This window comes from Formica exsecta, unplaced genomic scaffold, assembly GCF_003651465.1.
Source record: "Formica exsecta isolate Colony F162 unplaced genomic scaffold, ASM365146v1 scaffold222, whole genome shotgun sequence".
NCBI lineage: Eukaryota > Metazoa > Arthropoda > Insecta > Hymenoptera > Formicidae > Formica > Formica exsecta.
In genome coordinates, this window is record NW_021849518.1 from 1,039,036 (window position 1) to 1,056,803 (window position 17,768).

Genomic DNA, 17,768 nt, shown 5'->3' on the forward strand with positions numbered 1-17,768 from the left:
CCGCGATAGTGCTGACATACCAGATACACAGCGAATTATCTCTTAACGACGTAGTTGCGATGTCGTGAGAACGTTCCGCAGGCGGTTATGCAAAGTAGTGTGAAACGCCAATGCCAGACAACACAGGAGTCGCGCACATGAGACCCTTCGGTGAAATAGCGCGGTGAAGTTAATGCTCGAGCTCGTCCCTTGATCGAGTAGAAGATCTTGATATAGTTGACATGGATTATTTTATACCGGCATACTAAACTTTAAGTATTGACCGCGATAGTCGATAACGGGAGATACTTATTATTTTATTCCCAATCGGGATGGAGAGGGGGTGGGGGGAGGCGAGAGAAAGAGGGCTTAGGAATTAATCGTACACAGGAAGTTTTCCAACGAACGTCGAAAGAGAACCACGCCAAATTTTTGCACGATAATACCGATGATTTCTAGTTAGACTAGAGAGCTGGCCTTGTGAGAAGCGATGGTTAAAATGGCCTCGAGCCGGTCACCGCCCCCACCTATGATGTCCTCACGGAGAAAATATGTATGTCTAATGCCCGCACGCGGACAAAGTATCCGTCATAACGATGCGACACAATAGATCGAGTGAGTGTCAATTTTGAGAGGAGAGTACGCACGCGCACGTGTTCAATTCTACGGGGAAAGATATCCGACTCGCGAAATGTCTTCGTATCTCAGCGAGATCGGCTATGTGTGCGAAGAGAAAGGCGCAGAAATATATAAGAAATAATAGAAAATTAACTTATAGTAAGCCCTCGATTAAGGCATGTTCCATTAGGGACGTTTACCATCATCTTAGATTATAGCAGCAGATTTACGAGTAAAAACTTGAATATTTCTTGTCGTAGAATGTTTTTTCATACCTCTCATTGCACAAAATTTTATTGATGTATTATGCCTCGACGTGGAGATGGGATAAGATGTAATTACTACAGTGTGCTTTTATTTCGATATCTTCTAATTCAAAGAATAAACGTACGGCTGTGGAATGTTGCTCGATTGCAGACATTCGAGGACGAGCAACTCGCTGCGAACTGACTTTCTAACTTTGCAAGCTAATAATAGTTCGTTTCGTTCTCTCATCACTTTTAAATATGGATACGATACGAATATCGCGATTAGACAATATCTTGTTTCTAATTCCCAATATTAACCCCTAATTCACAATAATGCCAACCGATTGCATGCGCTTATAACTAACATTTCCGCTATAAGCAACTAATGTAACGGTAAAATGACGTAGAATGATATATATAAGAATAATAATAATAGTTATTATATAATAAGAGAGAATACACATGGACCCCACGAATAAAGTTACATCGAAATATTCGTTTCCTCTCGCTGAATCTGCGTAAATATTGGCCGAGTCGAGGCCACGCGATATGTCACGAGTCGCCTTTCTAACTTCTAAATCAACAGGCGGTCGATTCTTTCGTTGTCGCGTCGCGTCGCGCTGGCCTCGAATGCGGATGTGACGTATCGGTAGCATAACCAAATCCCACCATGTGTGCGATGCGAAAAAGTCAGAATGAATGTTCGACAAGCTCGCGATTGTCCTGGAATTTTACCGACTTGGTTTTTTCAGTAACATCCAACTTTGGACATTATATGTCACTTAAAAAAATGAAATTAAATATACGAAGATGTGGTTTTATAATAAAGAGATGTTTCTTTATGCGTGTGTTAGAAAGTTTTCAAGTTTAAAAAAAAGTTTTACAAGATATCAATATATATAACAATATACTAATTAAAATCTCTTGGAAAAAAAAAACAATCACTTAATTTTTCTCTTCAAAGAAGATTACGTTTAGATCGTTTAAATGAATGGCTTAAAGATTTTTATTTTTTGTTATAACGACATTCTCGCTCGCCCGTTATTTGTTATAAGTTATAACGGTATTTCGCCGTATTTCATCGTGAAGCAAGCACGTTTGGATCGTTTTTAATTTCGTTGTGATATGAGACAAATTTTTTTGTGGCTCTCTGATCCGTTATGCGGGTACCCGTACTCCAGGTACATATATACGTATCGATATTTTCCCGGAAAGCTCCTGGCAGACTTTAATTAAGCCTGTTTGTGAGTCACATTATTAAACGACTGTCACGGAGCAAATGGAGATTTGTGATGACATCGTAAATCATATTTGACGTCAACCAACGCGGCCAGTATGTCATCGTTCATCAAGAACGAATCTATGTTCCTTCCGGTAATATGTAATTTCCGGTAATTTATTAATCTAATTTATTTATTTGATTTATTTTTTTTATTATAATACAGCGTGCCTTACTCTTGTAAAAAAATAACGATATGCATTTAAAAAAATCTTATATAATTATTTTATATAGTGCTATACACACACATAAACAATCTGGTCTCTTTTATAATATCTCGTAATAAGAATATTTCTATATAAATGAATATAAGAATAGAAGATATCTACCGAAGATATACCGTATTCTAAGAACTTACGCGCAGTCCCCGCTCTGAATGGAGAGTCAGTAGTTACATCCGGCGCTACGTCAGACGCGCCGAAGGCAAATCGAGCCGGTGCTGTGCCTTTCAAAAGTGGCGACTTATCACCGGTACAAGAACACTATTTTAATTGCTTATTTGCTTTCTTATCAAGCAAATTTTTTTTTTAATTTTGTAATGTTTATTCATTTTTTTGAATGAAAAAAAGTAGAATTTTTTTGTAAAAATTTACAATTATTAATAACAGGAAATAAAACTTGATGCTCGCAATTTTATTGCGCAGATGTGTATTAATCTATATGTCGGTGAATTTATGTTTCTGTGAAAAATTAAAAAACGGATAAAAATCAAACAGATTGATAACAGAAAGAAAAAGTTTATACGATCATAATATAGCAGTTATAATTCAGAACCTGAAATCTAAACCATGCTAAGTCCCAAAAATCCGGATTGAGCTATCTACAGGTTTTGTGGACATACCTGATTCACGCACAATTTTTTTTATTGCTTCGCACGGTTTAGTATTCGGTTCCTGGATTAATTGCGAACCTATTAAATCGTCGGCTTATAACTTCTGTGAAAATTAAAATCCTGCCGGTCGCAGGAGAAATAAAAGAAGATGAAACTCGGCCATGGAGTAGTGTTCCGGTCCCGGTCGAAGCGAGGAAAGGAAGAAGAGGTTTTTTATGTGCGAAAAAGGACCCGGTAACCGGAGCAGATGTGTCCCGCAAAAGGCGGTTCCTAGAAGTAACCTCGAGAAGAGGCGGTTTCATTGGCGTAGCCGACGTCAATTAAATCGAATCTCCCCAGGTCTTTTAAGGGGGTCCGTAAAGGATCCCGCTTCTTTCTCTCTCGTGACGGAAACAAACGTTGAAATTTCGACTATCGGCGTCCTCCATAATTAGCTTTGTGTCGGCGGCAACCACTGATTTGCGATTAACCGCGAGACGCATGATTAGGTTAAAGGTTACTTAAACAAAGCTGGCATTAAAATTACATCCTATGTAATGGGTTAAATTATATATAAAACATTTGAAATTTGCTATAAATGTATAAGATATAGTTGATTCTTCCTTTCTGACATTAAGCGATCTCACATATATTTTATATTCTTTTTTACTTGCATATATTTAAACTTTTCTATATGTCAAAATATATAATCTTCTAATTCTTTTTATATTCGGCTCGTTAACGGATATATTGTTTGATTGATTATTTCTACCAACAGAAAAAAGTCTATCTTATCTATTTATCTATTATTTTTTTTCACTCATAGTAAAGTCGCAGGTAGAAATATATCATTTACCTTTTGCCTAATCGCAACAAGTCTAAGCCGAGCCACGCCAATGGCGGACGAGGAATGCATGGACGGTGATTCTGGTTTTTGTTGCCAGTTATGCCGAGCCGAGAGGGAGAGCCTGGCCTTTGTACTTTATTTTTGGCCAGAATGGTAAACACCTTGCTCACAGGCGCCGCCCTTCGATCCTGCATCGTCCTGCCGTCTTCTTCTTTCCTTTCGATTTCTCTTTTGTCTTGCTTCTCCTTCAATGTAACCACCTGTGAGATTCCGCGCTAATAGAATTTCTCGAAGATAGTAATAGATTTCGGAATCGCGCAATTGCATTTTTTGCCAAGAAACTACTTCAAGCGCGACGTATGTCATTTATCTCTCTCTTTCTCTCATATTGGTAATTTTTAATTTTTTAAAAATACATTTAGAATATTCAAGTATCTCAAAAACAACAAATTGTATCGAATCATTAATTTATAGGATGTATATAAATCTAAAATGATAAATTTATTATTTATTTATTTATTACATAGAATGCATCGTAAAGTGATATTTATCGATGCACCAGAGATAACTTTGCGCAAACGGTATGCACAAAAATTGTAATATCATTTAAAGAATTCAGAATGGAGTAAACCCATAATTTCACTCTATTAAATTAATACGCAAAAAAATGACGGTAATCATTTAATTACAATTTCGATGTTAAAATTTTCATTATATAATTCTTTGACTCATGTTGAAATATAATACATAATTATGCCCCTTTGCGGCCAGAAGTGCGCTTCGCTTCGTATCGATCCTTTATTGCGAATCAGATAAATCGAAGGCCTGGATTTCTCGGAATCGACCAGGTAGCGCGGCGCCGACACAACGGGGACCTTACCTCCTGGATCTTTTCCTACTCCCGTTTGATCCATTGTTAACATACACTTCAGTCATATTTTCGATTAACTAATATTAACTTTTTGATTAAATTATGTTTAAATAAATTAAAAGGGATTATAATTCAAATATATGAATTTTTATACACGAATACAGTTATTTAATCTTATACGAAAGGGTTAAAGAAAGCGTCATTCTCTTGACTTGGGGGATTATAACACAATTTTTCCGCGTCCCTCATTTCTCCATCCACCCTTCCCCGTCTCTCTCCTCGATATATGCGCCGACCACCTGTCGCGACGATTTCACCACCTACAAGCCAAAACCGACATCTGGGCGTTCTAAATAAACGAAAAAAGGAAAAGAGGACAAATCATCGATGCGGCGGAACTCACGTGTACACGCGGTAATTACGATTAATGATCATAATTACGCGTTTTCGTTCGCGCTAGCCATTATCACGACATACTATCTCTTTCCTCCGTGTCACAATATTCGGCGTACCTAACATTGAAAAAAAAAAAAAAAAAGAGTCACATGTGTTCATCGGGATTATCTTTCTCACGCTCAGGAAAACGGGGGGCCCCAAGGTGCGCAATTCAAACCGTGCGAACACGATCGCTCGCGCGCGCATGAATGAAACGCATAAATGCACCGTGCTCTCTCCCCTTATCGATCGTTCGATAGTTATTGACCTAGCCGCCGATACTAGTTGCGGCGAGAATCGAGAGCGACTATAAATTGTAGACCGGAAATGCAAATGTAAGTACCGTGGAAATTTTTTATACCTCTATACTTCTGCTATAACATAAGCTCTAAAATATAATCACAACACGTATATGGAATATTGCATAATATACTAATTTTTTTATATAACATCCAGGATTGTATATAATAGACTTTGTTAAAAAAATTATAAGTATTATTAAACCGCCAGAAAATAGGTTGGACATAATTAAACAAACCGCATTTGTTATTATTATATAAAAAAAATCTAATTTATATTAAAAAAGATATTTATAATTTTAAAAGACAACAAAATTTACTTTAAAAATTGGCTTTAGCTGAAATTGTGTATTAAATATTTTTAGGTGTGTAAACAGCTTTGTAATGAGTAGCTGAAATAATGTTCAAGATAGGAATTTAATATTGAAAATATATTTTCTACTAAGCAGGACGTGCGATAAATAAAACAGAAAGTTGAATATTTATAGATTTGAACGAGATACTAATGAATTTATTGTTCTCGATTTGCAACCCTTCGAACATTATCCGCTGCGAGGCTTCTGGCCTCATTAGCTTTGTTTTATTCAAATTGTCGCTGTATCTCGAATGCGTAATAAATGGCCCGCTGCTCCATTATTCCTCGCTGCGTAATAATCTGTCGCGTCGTTGCCGTCATATAATATGAATCGACCTTTATGGCGTACACGCGATTAAATTGCGCGTGTTGCACTACGCATGCGTGCTTGCGTGCTTCGCGTAAATCTTACCCGCACTCGTATTTCCAAGCATGTACACGCGCTTTAATAAAGTTAATCTTCCGATGCATTATTCAGTCTCCAATTTATTTGAAAGCAACATGTAATGTACTAAACAAATAATGAATGATACATGAATGAAAGTAATCTAGGTAATCATTTTTAAAGTTAATTTTGAAATAAAAATGTTATATATTAAAAACTAGAAATGAACGCGCAGAATAGAGATGTAATGATAAATTAATTAAATCATATGTGTTATATTCTGTTTCTTACGCTTACAGTTCTACTTTACAATATGTTTATTTCTTATTTTGAAGCGAAGCTCGATAAAATATCCATAGACAAGATATTATTTATGTCCTTTATATAATGTGTGAAAGTTGACGTAACGGGAGATGCAACAGATTGAATATACACATCATATTAATCGCAAAATGTGATTTTAGATTCCCAAAGTGCATTGGAAGGTGTGTTGCATAGGGAAAGTGAAAGCATCATAGCTAGCACCTGCTTTTCCATGTCTCACAGCATGCTTCGACACCTTTTCGCCCCTTATTCCTTTCACTCCTACATCCCTTTTTCCTTTTTGATCCAGTAATAATCGAACATCGATGCACACTGATATTGACTTAATAGAGTGGAAATTCTCTCTTAGATTACTTACTTGAACGAATTATCATCGATTATACACGTATAGATGATAAATTTCATTATACAAGATTTTAAATTTTTTTAAAAATACAAATATTAATTTTGTTATCTATAAACTTTAAACGAATAAGAAAAGAGAGAGAGAACTATGTTTTGTAATTTTTAATAATTAATAGATTAGATATATTACGTTGTAAAAATATATCATATTATCCGTGACACTTAATATGCATAATGTAATGAGTGTAATGTAACGTAATGTAATGTAATGTAGAAATTAGATGGGTGATGTATCACAGAGGGTGAACACGACGGTGAACGTACTCTTTATCATTAAAGCGACGCGATGCGAGGCACGCTTATCGTCGCCCCGATCGTCGATTCAACAACTATCCCTGAAGCAGATCGTTGTCCCCCTCGTGAATCATTACGTGTCATTACGTTACGTACGCGCGTATCGTAGCGTGCGTACACGCGCCGTGAGTGCATCGTAGACTCTCCGCATTCTGATGAGCGATGACAGAACGCGCATCGTCGCGCAGAACATTTTACATATATACCTGCCAGACAGATCAAACGCAGCCATATAACATGTATCTCGTATCAGAAATATTTACATAAATTCATGTCTCATGAATTATTGATTTTATGAGTATACAGCTTTTTCAAATTTTATGATTTATATAATAATCGTAATTTTTTGTAGTTAGATAAATAATATAATTAATATTGATACGAAATAGATATATTTATATATAGAGGTGTATACACGTATATTATATCTCTCAAACCAAAAGAACAATATAATAAAATATAAAAGTGTAATCGAGATAATGATATAAGAGATTAACGGTACCAAATGAATTCACCTACATAATAGACAATAGCAGTAGTTAAAATTAATCAAGTTGTTTCATCAAAAAGGGAAAAATTACAACGGTAAATGAAAGTGGGACACGTTTTATGATGATCCGTTCTGCCTAGTAGAATATAGTGTTTTATACATCACCGCGCTGTCATTAGACATTGTCGCTCTCCTACTCTTCGGTGTGTACGAGCCTTTGTTTCATTCACCGGTTTCTCGACGTCCGACATACAAGAGATGTGTAAAGACGAGAGAGACGAGAGACTAGAGGGAATGGCGAGCGTACGTACGTACGTACGTACGTACGCACGCACGCACGCACGCACGCACTCGAGCGCGGAACCCCTTCAAGGATGAGAATAAGCCGGAGGAGAAGAGGGACGACTCCCTCGGTTTATCTTCCCTCGAGCGCACATCCTCTTTCATTTTGCGAGAACTTTAATTTGGCTCGTACGCGATGACTACGACGACGAACAAGTTGCTTTCTTTCCTTTCCCCTCACGACTCGTATTTGCAGGTATAGTTTTAACACGAATATTTTGTATTTTATTAAATTTTTGTATATTATTATATAATTCATGTGATTATAATTTTTTTAAATTTTATTCGGGAATTATATTTTAATTACACAATTTGTTACGAAGGAGAGAGAGGAAGAGGGAGATTAGTCACTTTATGGTTATGATAATTTTATAATTATTACTTTAAAACTTATTTTAAGATGATTTATAATTTGTAACACAATATTCTATTTATAATTTTGTGTGTAAGATACGGGAAAATTTGGAGAATTACATATGTATATACAAGATACATATCAAAATATATAGATATATCAGAAAAACACGCTACATCAAATATTAATATTTAGAATTCTGTTTGTGAGTTAGGTCGTAAATTAGAGATACTTCAAAATGGGTTTAAATGAAAATTACATGAAATATTCATCGTACGGTTTCGAATGCTGCGTATCATGACTAATATTATTAACACGAATACTTTTTAAAATCATACCTTGGACATATAACAGTTTCCGTTTGCAGTAAAAGTTATAGTTGTTCTATATCATAAAACTAAATGACTAATCCTGTATAACACACGGGTGATATATAAAAAAAGAATAAAACAAAATTTATAAGTAAATACGACGTCGGAGAGCCAATATATTAAAAATAAATAATGCGAAATAAAGACAGACGTTTTCATATAATTGCATAAAAATACATAAATTAATGATCATGTGACGTGATGTACATATATGCATATCTACACATCTCTATAGACATTTATAAAATTATTCTCTATAATATATTAATATATATTATAGAAACATATAATGTGTATGTATGCGCGCGCGTGTGTATTAATCATCCAAGATTCTGTGGAACATGCTTTCACACTTGAAACGGAACCACGTTGCCCGGTTTCGTCACAGCTGAGCGATGGGAAGCCTCGCCGAATTCAATGGACTTTTAATCGAAGACGAAGGACACGTAGTACTCGTCGCGCGTAACTCCCGCCGTGTAATTTCACGGTCGAAAGAGAACGGGGGTATACTACGACGTACTCTAGAGAACGGACGTAGTAACCTCGCCGGAGAAAGGGCAAACCTCTCTCTGTCTTTCCTTCTTCTACTTTCGTTTCTTCTATGTCTCTCTCTCTCTCTTTCTCTCTCTCGTGTTCAACACTTGGAACGAAGAGAGATCAAGGCTGCGTGATTTTTGATGACGTTGCCGCCGCGCGTGATTTGTTGTCGCACCTGCGTAATTAAAAATGCGTATTTCCGCGTTTTTAAAGGGAAGATCTCGGATCGTGCGCTTCCCATTAATCTACGATGAAAGGGAGATTATTCTCTTTCTTTTTTTTCAGTGGAAATAAAAGATCTAATGGTTCTTTGTTGAATCTTATAAAGCTACATTTCGCGATCTCTACAAAGAATTTTACGAGTAATGTCACTATCGTGACATTATTAATGGCACGCGTGTCATTATAAAAATACAATACTAAAAAATAAAAATTATATATATATATAAACTATGCAGCTAATATATTTATAAACATTTATTCCTTACATAGACATCTTTATTACACTGATATGTTTATGCAGACTTAAGATAAATTTTTTACTTTTAATGTAAGAAAATAATTGAAATACACCAATAATTTATATGAAAAATAATTGTACTCTAAAATAACGATGCAATTTACTGCCCCTCTTTTTTTCGATGACGAGAGGAAAATTACGCTAACCCCGTTAAATTGTTACTAATGCAACTAGTGAATGCCATCTTTTCCTTTCTATACCTCTTGCATAGAGCTAGAATGACGAGTCTATCGCGAAATTAATCGAGCATCTGTTCCAATTTGTTGCAGAGGTGGGAGCAGCTGGTTGTCTCTAAGCTAAAATGGGAACTGTCCGCGGTAACACCCGGCGATTTTTTGATGCACATCCTCAATAGATTGCCAATGCCGCGCACTTGGGACACCGTGATGGTCCGGAGGCACGCGCAGACCTTCATTGCTCTCAGCGCTCGAGGTAAGAATTAGTTAATTAATAAGAACTCGAGAAAAATCGAGTAATTAATAAAATTAGTATTATTAGACGTACTATCGCGATCAAGGAATTAATAATTAAGATCGATAGGCTCGAATGCCTTTTTTATTACTTACTCGTCATTATTATTATTAACAAGTATTATTGACAAAAGAAAATATTCGTATTATGACTTTAGTTCGTCGATGCGTTCATTTCGAATTCGGGTAACTCCGAGTAACCTTTGGTTTTCTGAATATAGAGGCGCATAAATATTTCTAAACGGGTAGACAAGCGCCTCTTGAAATGTACTTTTTCACACGTTATATGTGTCGTAATCGTGTCATGAACATATACATATGTGCGGTAAACAACCTAGGCCGTACATCGTTAACATACGCATTAATGAATATACCTCCACGGTGCATCGTGGAACGTACGCCGACGGCGGAAACCGTCACGTAACTGTCAGTCGCACGAACGCCTCTTTTCTTTGCTTTTCCTCTCTCTCTTTTTTTGTTAAATAGGTCATGCATATACATATAAACGAGACCGTGTCAGTAACATGCGCGTCGCGACGTGAGTCGAAACGCGCTTTTAGAAGGAATAATCCATTCATTATGTACTAGTACTACGTATTTTCCACGTATTATCACATTCACGCTCATTAGCACAGTTCGAAAGAAATGAGGAAAAGCCTGTGTGAAACGTATAAAAAATGAGTAGTACATTTTTTTTACACACGATGACATATATTATTTATTATTTTTGTTAATTGCTATGTCTCTGTTATGTTTCTCAATATTCATCTAGGTAGAAGGTGTAATAGTATTGATACAATAACAGAATAGACACTAAAATGTCACAGATAAATACTATTTTAATTATTACGCACAAAGATATATATCCATTCTTCATCTTTTTCTCATTATAAAATTTTTCGAAAAATTCAAGAACTACTACTAATCTAATCATGACAAACGTTGAAAATATTTTGTATCTCGATTTTTTAAACTCGAGATCTATCCTGCTTAAGAAGGCTTTAAATGTCCGTTTAAATGCCCGGTCACGTTAGGTATGGACGACTTCGGTTTCTTTGGAATCCGTCGTGGAATTTCGCCTCGTTTTCCACAGCGTCTTCTCTATGCGCAAATAAAGAGCACGACTCTATAATTTGCAATCTATCTACAACCTTAAATTTAACAATTTCTCATGAATAAAAATGAGATTAAATGCTGGATTAATATTTTTTAAAAATAAAACTTTTTCAAAATTAATTTTCAAAGTGTAAAAAATTAAATAATCACTGATCTAAGATAATGTAATAGTCTCATATCTTTGTATAAAAAGAGATTTATTTTTTAAGAATTATCGTAAGTAGATCCCTCAACGTGACTCATACACACGTATCATGAAAACAGAGAGAAAATAAGCTGGGGAAGTACGCGACAAGATAGGCAGACTAAGATAGCGCGAGGCTAAAAAGGATCGCGAGAACGAGTTGCGTTTAAATGCCTAGATATGTCTCCGCGGCCGCAGGCACGTTGCCATAACTTGCGTGTCTTTCCTTCCTTTTCCTCCTACAATGCGATTACTCTTCTCCATTCTGTCCTCTCTCCTTCCTCTCGTCGATTTTTCGTCCCGAAGTCCGCATCGGTCGGTCGGTCGGTTGTTATTACAATCGCGATGGCAAAAAGAACGGAAAGGACCTTCGTCCTTCGTCATTAGTCCTAGTACTTGTGTTGGACCGGTCTCGACGGTCCCGACAGAAAGAAAGAGAGAGAAAGAAAGAAAGAGAGAGAGAAAGGAGAGCAGGACGAAGACACGGATCGTTTCTCACGGACCAAACTAGGTTGTGTCGCACTCTTGGACGGCGCTTCGCGTTTTTTCGGAGTCAGCACGAAAGTAGCGAGTTTTCCGCCAGATCAGCAAAGTAAATTGTCGAAGAAATATACTCGAAGGACGATAGATTACATATTAATATCAATCAGAATTAAGCCATGCGCGAAATGGAATTTATAAAGCGTGTTTCGAGAGTCTCTCTGTATCTTCAAATCCAGGACAGAGATATTTAAGCATTCTACAATATTTCCGTTGACTCACTCTATAAACTATAGATTATACTTCTATTTTTACACGACCCTTCTTAAATGTTGCGCGATATAGATTTCGATTAAATGAATCAGTTTACGAAGCAATTATTTTCAAAATTAGTACAGAGATTGCTGTAGTTTTCGTAGGATCGTTGCTTTATACATATAAGCGATATAAACGCGAATTATTATTGTTTACGCGGAGACGGGAGAGATTTTTTGTCAGAGCAGACGGGAAGTGATGCGCGACGCGAGTTTTGATTATGCAAGCTAAAAAAAACTCTCAGACAGGATTGAATTTCGGTGCGCGCAAGTACTCTGGTGCACACGCGCGATAATTTCGTCTGATGTTCACATTCCACGGCTATCTACGCGGCCGACCTCCCGTATTCTCGTCGTCTGTATTCTCCCTTAAACTGGTTTTACATTATATCACGATATATCTACACGCTGTGCACGCTCTTAATTTCGCCGGTTAATAACCGAGGCACTCTCTCTCTCTCTCTCTGTCTTTCTCTCTCTCTTTCTCTTTCTTCGAGCGATTTAACCGCCGTTCGGCTTCAGAGCGTAACACGAACACGAGTGCACTGTTCGCATTTTTATTAGAGTGTTTTATTAACGCTTTTTTTTTTAAGAAAAAGTTTTATCCAATGTGTAGATCATCGTACGTGTCCGGTATATAAAAATTTTTTTCAGCCCTACATATCAAATGTAATTGAACTTCTTTCTTCGTATGTACGCTTTCAACAACGTCCCGACAAATTTCCCTCTTGATCTTTAGTATAGCTATTCTTTAGTGACTCGGTAGAAATTAAATTCATATTTGGAATACGTTAAATTCATTAGTTATTTTTGAAACAATGACAAGATAAAGTATTGCTAATTAATCATTGACAAATTTTGCGTGCCTCTTTTTCTCTCCAATCTTTTTCAATCTGCCTCTGGGTATTTCGAGTCTGAGAAACACTGACGCAGGTTGTATAATTCTCGTTTTGCAGCTTTGACTTCACGAATATTAGAAAAAATTGGCAATAGTTTTATGCACATACACCAAGATGAAAATCATAATATCGTTAAAATAGATTTAACGACACTCCACATCTTGGATCCTTCGAGAACTGAATTGTTCTGGTTTACGTTGCAACATTAGAATTTTTTTGAGGAAACAGCGGAAGTGGGACAAAGGATCACCACGTGCTCGGTTTCCGTCCGTTCCCGCTTGCCATAAATCTATCGCAATTTCGACTTGTATCCGGAAATGTCTAGAAAATGTTCTCTCTTTTGGCGGAACATTGTTTACTAACCCTCGCAGCATGTGGCGCGCTAAATGATAAAGAATGTGTTTAAAGTGAAATAAACGCGCGTGAAGAGAGGTCGTCTTCGAGGAAAATGTAGCGTGAATCGTAAATCGACAAATAATTGACAGGAAATACGTAATATCGCTTCCTCTAATATCACTTGTTTAAATATTAATTTAAAAGAGTTTCAACATTGCGCATATAAATTAATACAATGCGCTTCTAACATTTTTTTCGCAATTTGATTTCGTATTTTTGATAATTTTATCCTGTATTTAAATGCGCGATTATTGAACGTATTTAGAGTAATAAAATGTATATATAAATTTGTAGTTTATAAAATATTATACACGTCTTTAATGTGTACCGTTGTCTTATGTTCAGAATACAAGTTCTCCATGTACACGCCGAGCATGATAGCGGCGGCGAGCGTCGCGGCGGCGTTACACGGACTGGACTGGACCGGGAAAAGCGGCTACGGGCTAGCCGGTCTTCTGGACGAGCTCACTCGCATCACGGCTATCGAACAGGTTAGTAGCGTGCGTATCAAAAATATCACGTATGTGTAAAAAAAAAAAAAGAAATTGTCCCATCTATATTACCTCGATTTTGCCATTCCTTTGCAACAAGATTAGAAGATTTGACATAAACGAACGCGCCCATTGACGATGCGCCGTCAATGTTCTGGTGCCGAGACACGAAATCGGCAAGAAACGATAGAACTTGCCCTTCGCGTAAGTCCGACCATGGAAAGACAGACTCGCGGGACTCGCAAAAAAAGGCGACGGGAAGTGCGCGGGAAGGAGAGACAGTGGAGCAGGTGCCGGGCACATGTTTGCGCGCGCGCCGGAGTAGGGAAGAAAAAAAAAAAAAGGAGCCGGGGTCTGCTGCTGCGGGCCCCGTATGCGCGTCGAACGATGACGACGAGTCGAGCGGGGTCGCCGTTTCGTCTTCTCATCTTTCGCGGTCTCTCGCTTTCTCCTCCTTTCTTTCTCCATCCTATCGCCTAGTACAAATAAACCGAAGCGCGAATGAATGGCGCGACATGGGGTCCGTGACCCGTAAAGTGCAATATTTTTAAGCGGTCCGCTCTTTCGTCTGTGTGTTTGGGCCCCAAGAGTAGGAAGATATCGTCCTCGAGACGGCATCCGGTCTCCCTGGACTTTCATTCATGACCTCGGGTCACAGCTGTAACCCGCGAGACATATCAGTCTTAGAACTTTAAGTTCGACAGTTTTAACCCTTGATCTTGATTCACCCATAAATATATACGGAAGCTAGAGAAAATATTCTTTTAATAAATAAGAAAAATTATTTTTTAATACATAAGTACAAAAATAACCCCGATATAACAAAATTATTTCCTGCAGGATTATCTGCAAGGCTGCCTAGAGCAGATAGAGGAGATGATCTCGCAGGCCGCCCACGTGAGCACCGATAGCCCCGGTAGCGGAAGCGGACATCAGACAATGAGTACCAGTGTCACGAGCGCGTCGCAGAGGCCGCTGGGGGACCAAAACAATACGAGTCAGGAGAAAATACTGGAGCACGAGAAAGCGGGCACGCCGACCGACGTCAGGGACGTACATTTTTGAAAACCGCAGTAGGGGGACACTCCGTAGGGGCTGACACACCGGTGAGTCTCACAGCCGAGGAGGAGAAATTGCCCTCCAGCGAGGAGGACGACGACGATGATGGACAGCCGGCAAAGAAACGGAAAATGATTCTGGAAGAGCAACAGGACACGCCGGAAGAGAAACGTGATGTGGAAGTAGCTGATTGTCCTTCGAAGCGAAAAACTCCTCCCGAAGAATCTCGAGATTGAACCTGATCGATCGCTAATCGCGCGTTTGATTGAAAACTGGGCCATGAATTATTATTATTACAAACCAAAAACAGGTAGGACGCAATTTGAAGCATGTAGGATGCATTTTGAATTAATATGAAGTTTATTTCGATATGTGATTGACGGGACGTACTTATGTAAGAGAGAATTTTTATGTTTCTTGGATTTATATATATTTTGCGAGATGTAGATATGTGCGTACAATATGTCCTAAATGGACTAAAGAAAAATTTTTATTTTCTCATAGTTATTCAAATAGACTGCAGTAGTCCACTCCAACGAATATATCAATTATGATACATTTATTTGACATATGCGTTCATCATCGTTGATGTCAAATTTTAATAATGCTTTATTTTTCGAAATCGCTTCAAGATTCACGAACTGTGACAAAGAACATGGTTGGTTCATGGGTTTTAAATCGAAAAAACCGTGAAATTGCGGAAGACAAACGAAAATAAACAAAGAGGCGAATGATTAAAGATATATATGCTCGAGATGATGCGAAAAATATTTGATGACCACCGGGCGATCCATTTGTGTCTGAATTTGCACTATTCTAACGTGTGTCGTCCGTAAAACATGGAAGAAAAGAATATAGAAATCAGAAAGGCGTGCTGTTTGGGGGAAGGCAATGCAATACGCTTTACGCATTTGTAATTTTGTAATAGGAATGTATATATATTCTTAACTAAGTTATATATATATACATATAACTTAACTTTTAGGTGACGAGATAAGAAATTACCGAGAAACACGAAAAATACGACAACGTAAATAGGAGGGAACTTGTCCTCCGCGTGAGCATTAAAAAGAAAAAAAATTTCACTTAGTCATATCCAGAGTCATTTAACGTTTTTGTACATATATAGTATGCGTACGAATAAATATATATATTATATCGAAAAAATATCTATATATATACAGATATGTAAACTGATAAAAGAGAGAGATAAAAAGGATGCGGTATCAAGGGTCGTACAAAATGAATGCACGATAAAAAGGAAAAGTGAGAGATAACAATCAGTAAAAAAGAGATATAAGACCATGTTGCCTACGACATTAAATCAAATGTTTAATACACACAATGAAATAATATCTAAGAGTTTAAAAAAAAAAGTGTGATTTACTTAAAAGAAATATAGAAATTGCTTGGCAGTCCAAATCGCCCAAGATTGCTTTATTTCTTTTAATTTCTACTACTTCTATGAGATTTATCACTCGAAAGATGACTAAATACACATATAGAATAATACGTTCGAATATTTCAAGAATGAATACATGCAGATATTTTTAAGACGCAAAGGTATTCGTTTCTTCGTAAAGATACTAATAAACCGAACCGTGTCTGTGATCTACAATGCGACATAGAATGTTGTCTCTCGCAGTTTTTTATCGCGCGATATGATCCAGTTGTTTTTAATTTTGTAAAGTTTCATACTACGACTAAGGTTTATCCAAATGATGAGCGATGCGAGTCTTTATATATTCGAAAGATTATGGCGCGACCGTTCGCTTATCCCGCTCGGTTCCTAAGAAGGGTTGTGCCAATCCCTTCCACCCCTCCCCCTCCCCGCGTGCGCGTAATGTAATGCAAGCATGAAAAGAGTGATTCTCGCGAAGTGTATGCGTGTACAGTTTATTATAGTCCATGTGTGCGAAAGAGATGAGAGTGAAGATAAACAAAAGAGAAAGAAAGCGTTGGGAGAAGAAGAATCGAACGAAAAACCAAAAAAAAAAGAAGAGAAAAATTGACTTTCCCCCTCCTTTCGAATGTCGTCGATATATAATAATACGCGAGATATTATATTATATACAATATCTCAAGGACGTTCACATAGATGACTGTATATATGTGTAGGTAGATAGACAGTACGATTAAATAAGATAACGCGTAGTAAATTTAAGGGAAAAAACATAAAAGCGAAGTGAAAATACAACGAATGGAAAATATTAAACGATATATCGAGAAACGAGAGAACACGGTTTGATGATGATCGTGTTTCGGAAGAATTTCGTACAAAATCACAATGAAAGAAAATCGAAATCTGATCGATAGTTCCTTCGCTACGTCAAATACGTATTGTCTAGAAGAGTACTTTCACATCTTTCAAGTGCTGTTGTAAAAAGATAATCTCGCTCAGATGAACTAATGTTTAACTTTCGAGCGTGTCTTATGCGGGATTATTGTTATATGATAGATGGTCCTGATCATGTCAACATTTTCTGTGATTCTAGATAGTATCCGTGGTGACGTGGCGAAGCCAACGATCGTCATACGCGTGATCGTCGGACGGAACTGATATCCAAAAAAAAAAAAAAAAAAAAAAAAAAAAA

General features: G+C 37.2%; 1 protein-coding gene across 1 annotated transcript in view; it reads left to right on the forward strand.

Moving 5' to 3' along the window:
* The window catches only part of LOC115235440 (G1/S-specific cyclin-D2), a 33,507-nt gene extending 15,739 nt beyond the window's left edge, over nt 1–17,768 (forward strand). Inside the window, exons 3-5 of the mRNA XM_029807243.1 lie at nt 10,035–10,197; nt 13,970–14,115; nt 14,956–17,768. Of these exons, the coding sequence (XP_029663103.1) occupies nt 10,035–10,197; nt 13,970–14,115; nt 14,956–15,180 (534 nt within the window). The 3' untranslated portion in view covers nt 15,181–17,768. The remainder of the gene's footprint in view (nt 1–10,034; nt 10,198–13,969; nt 14,116–14,955) is intronic.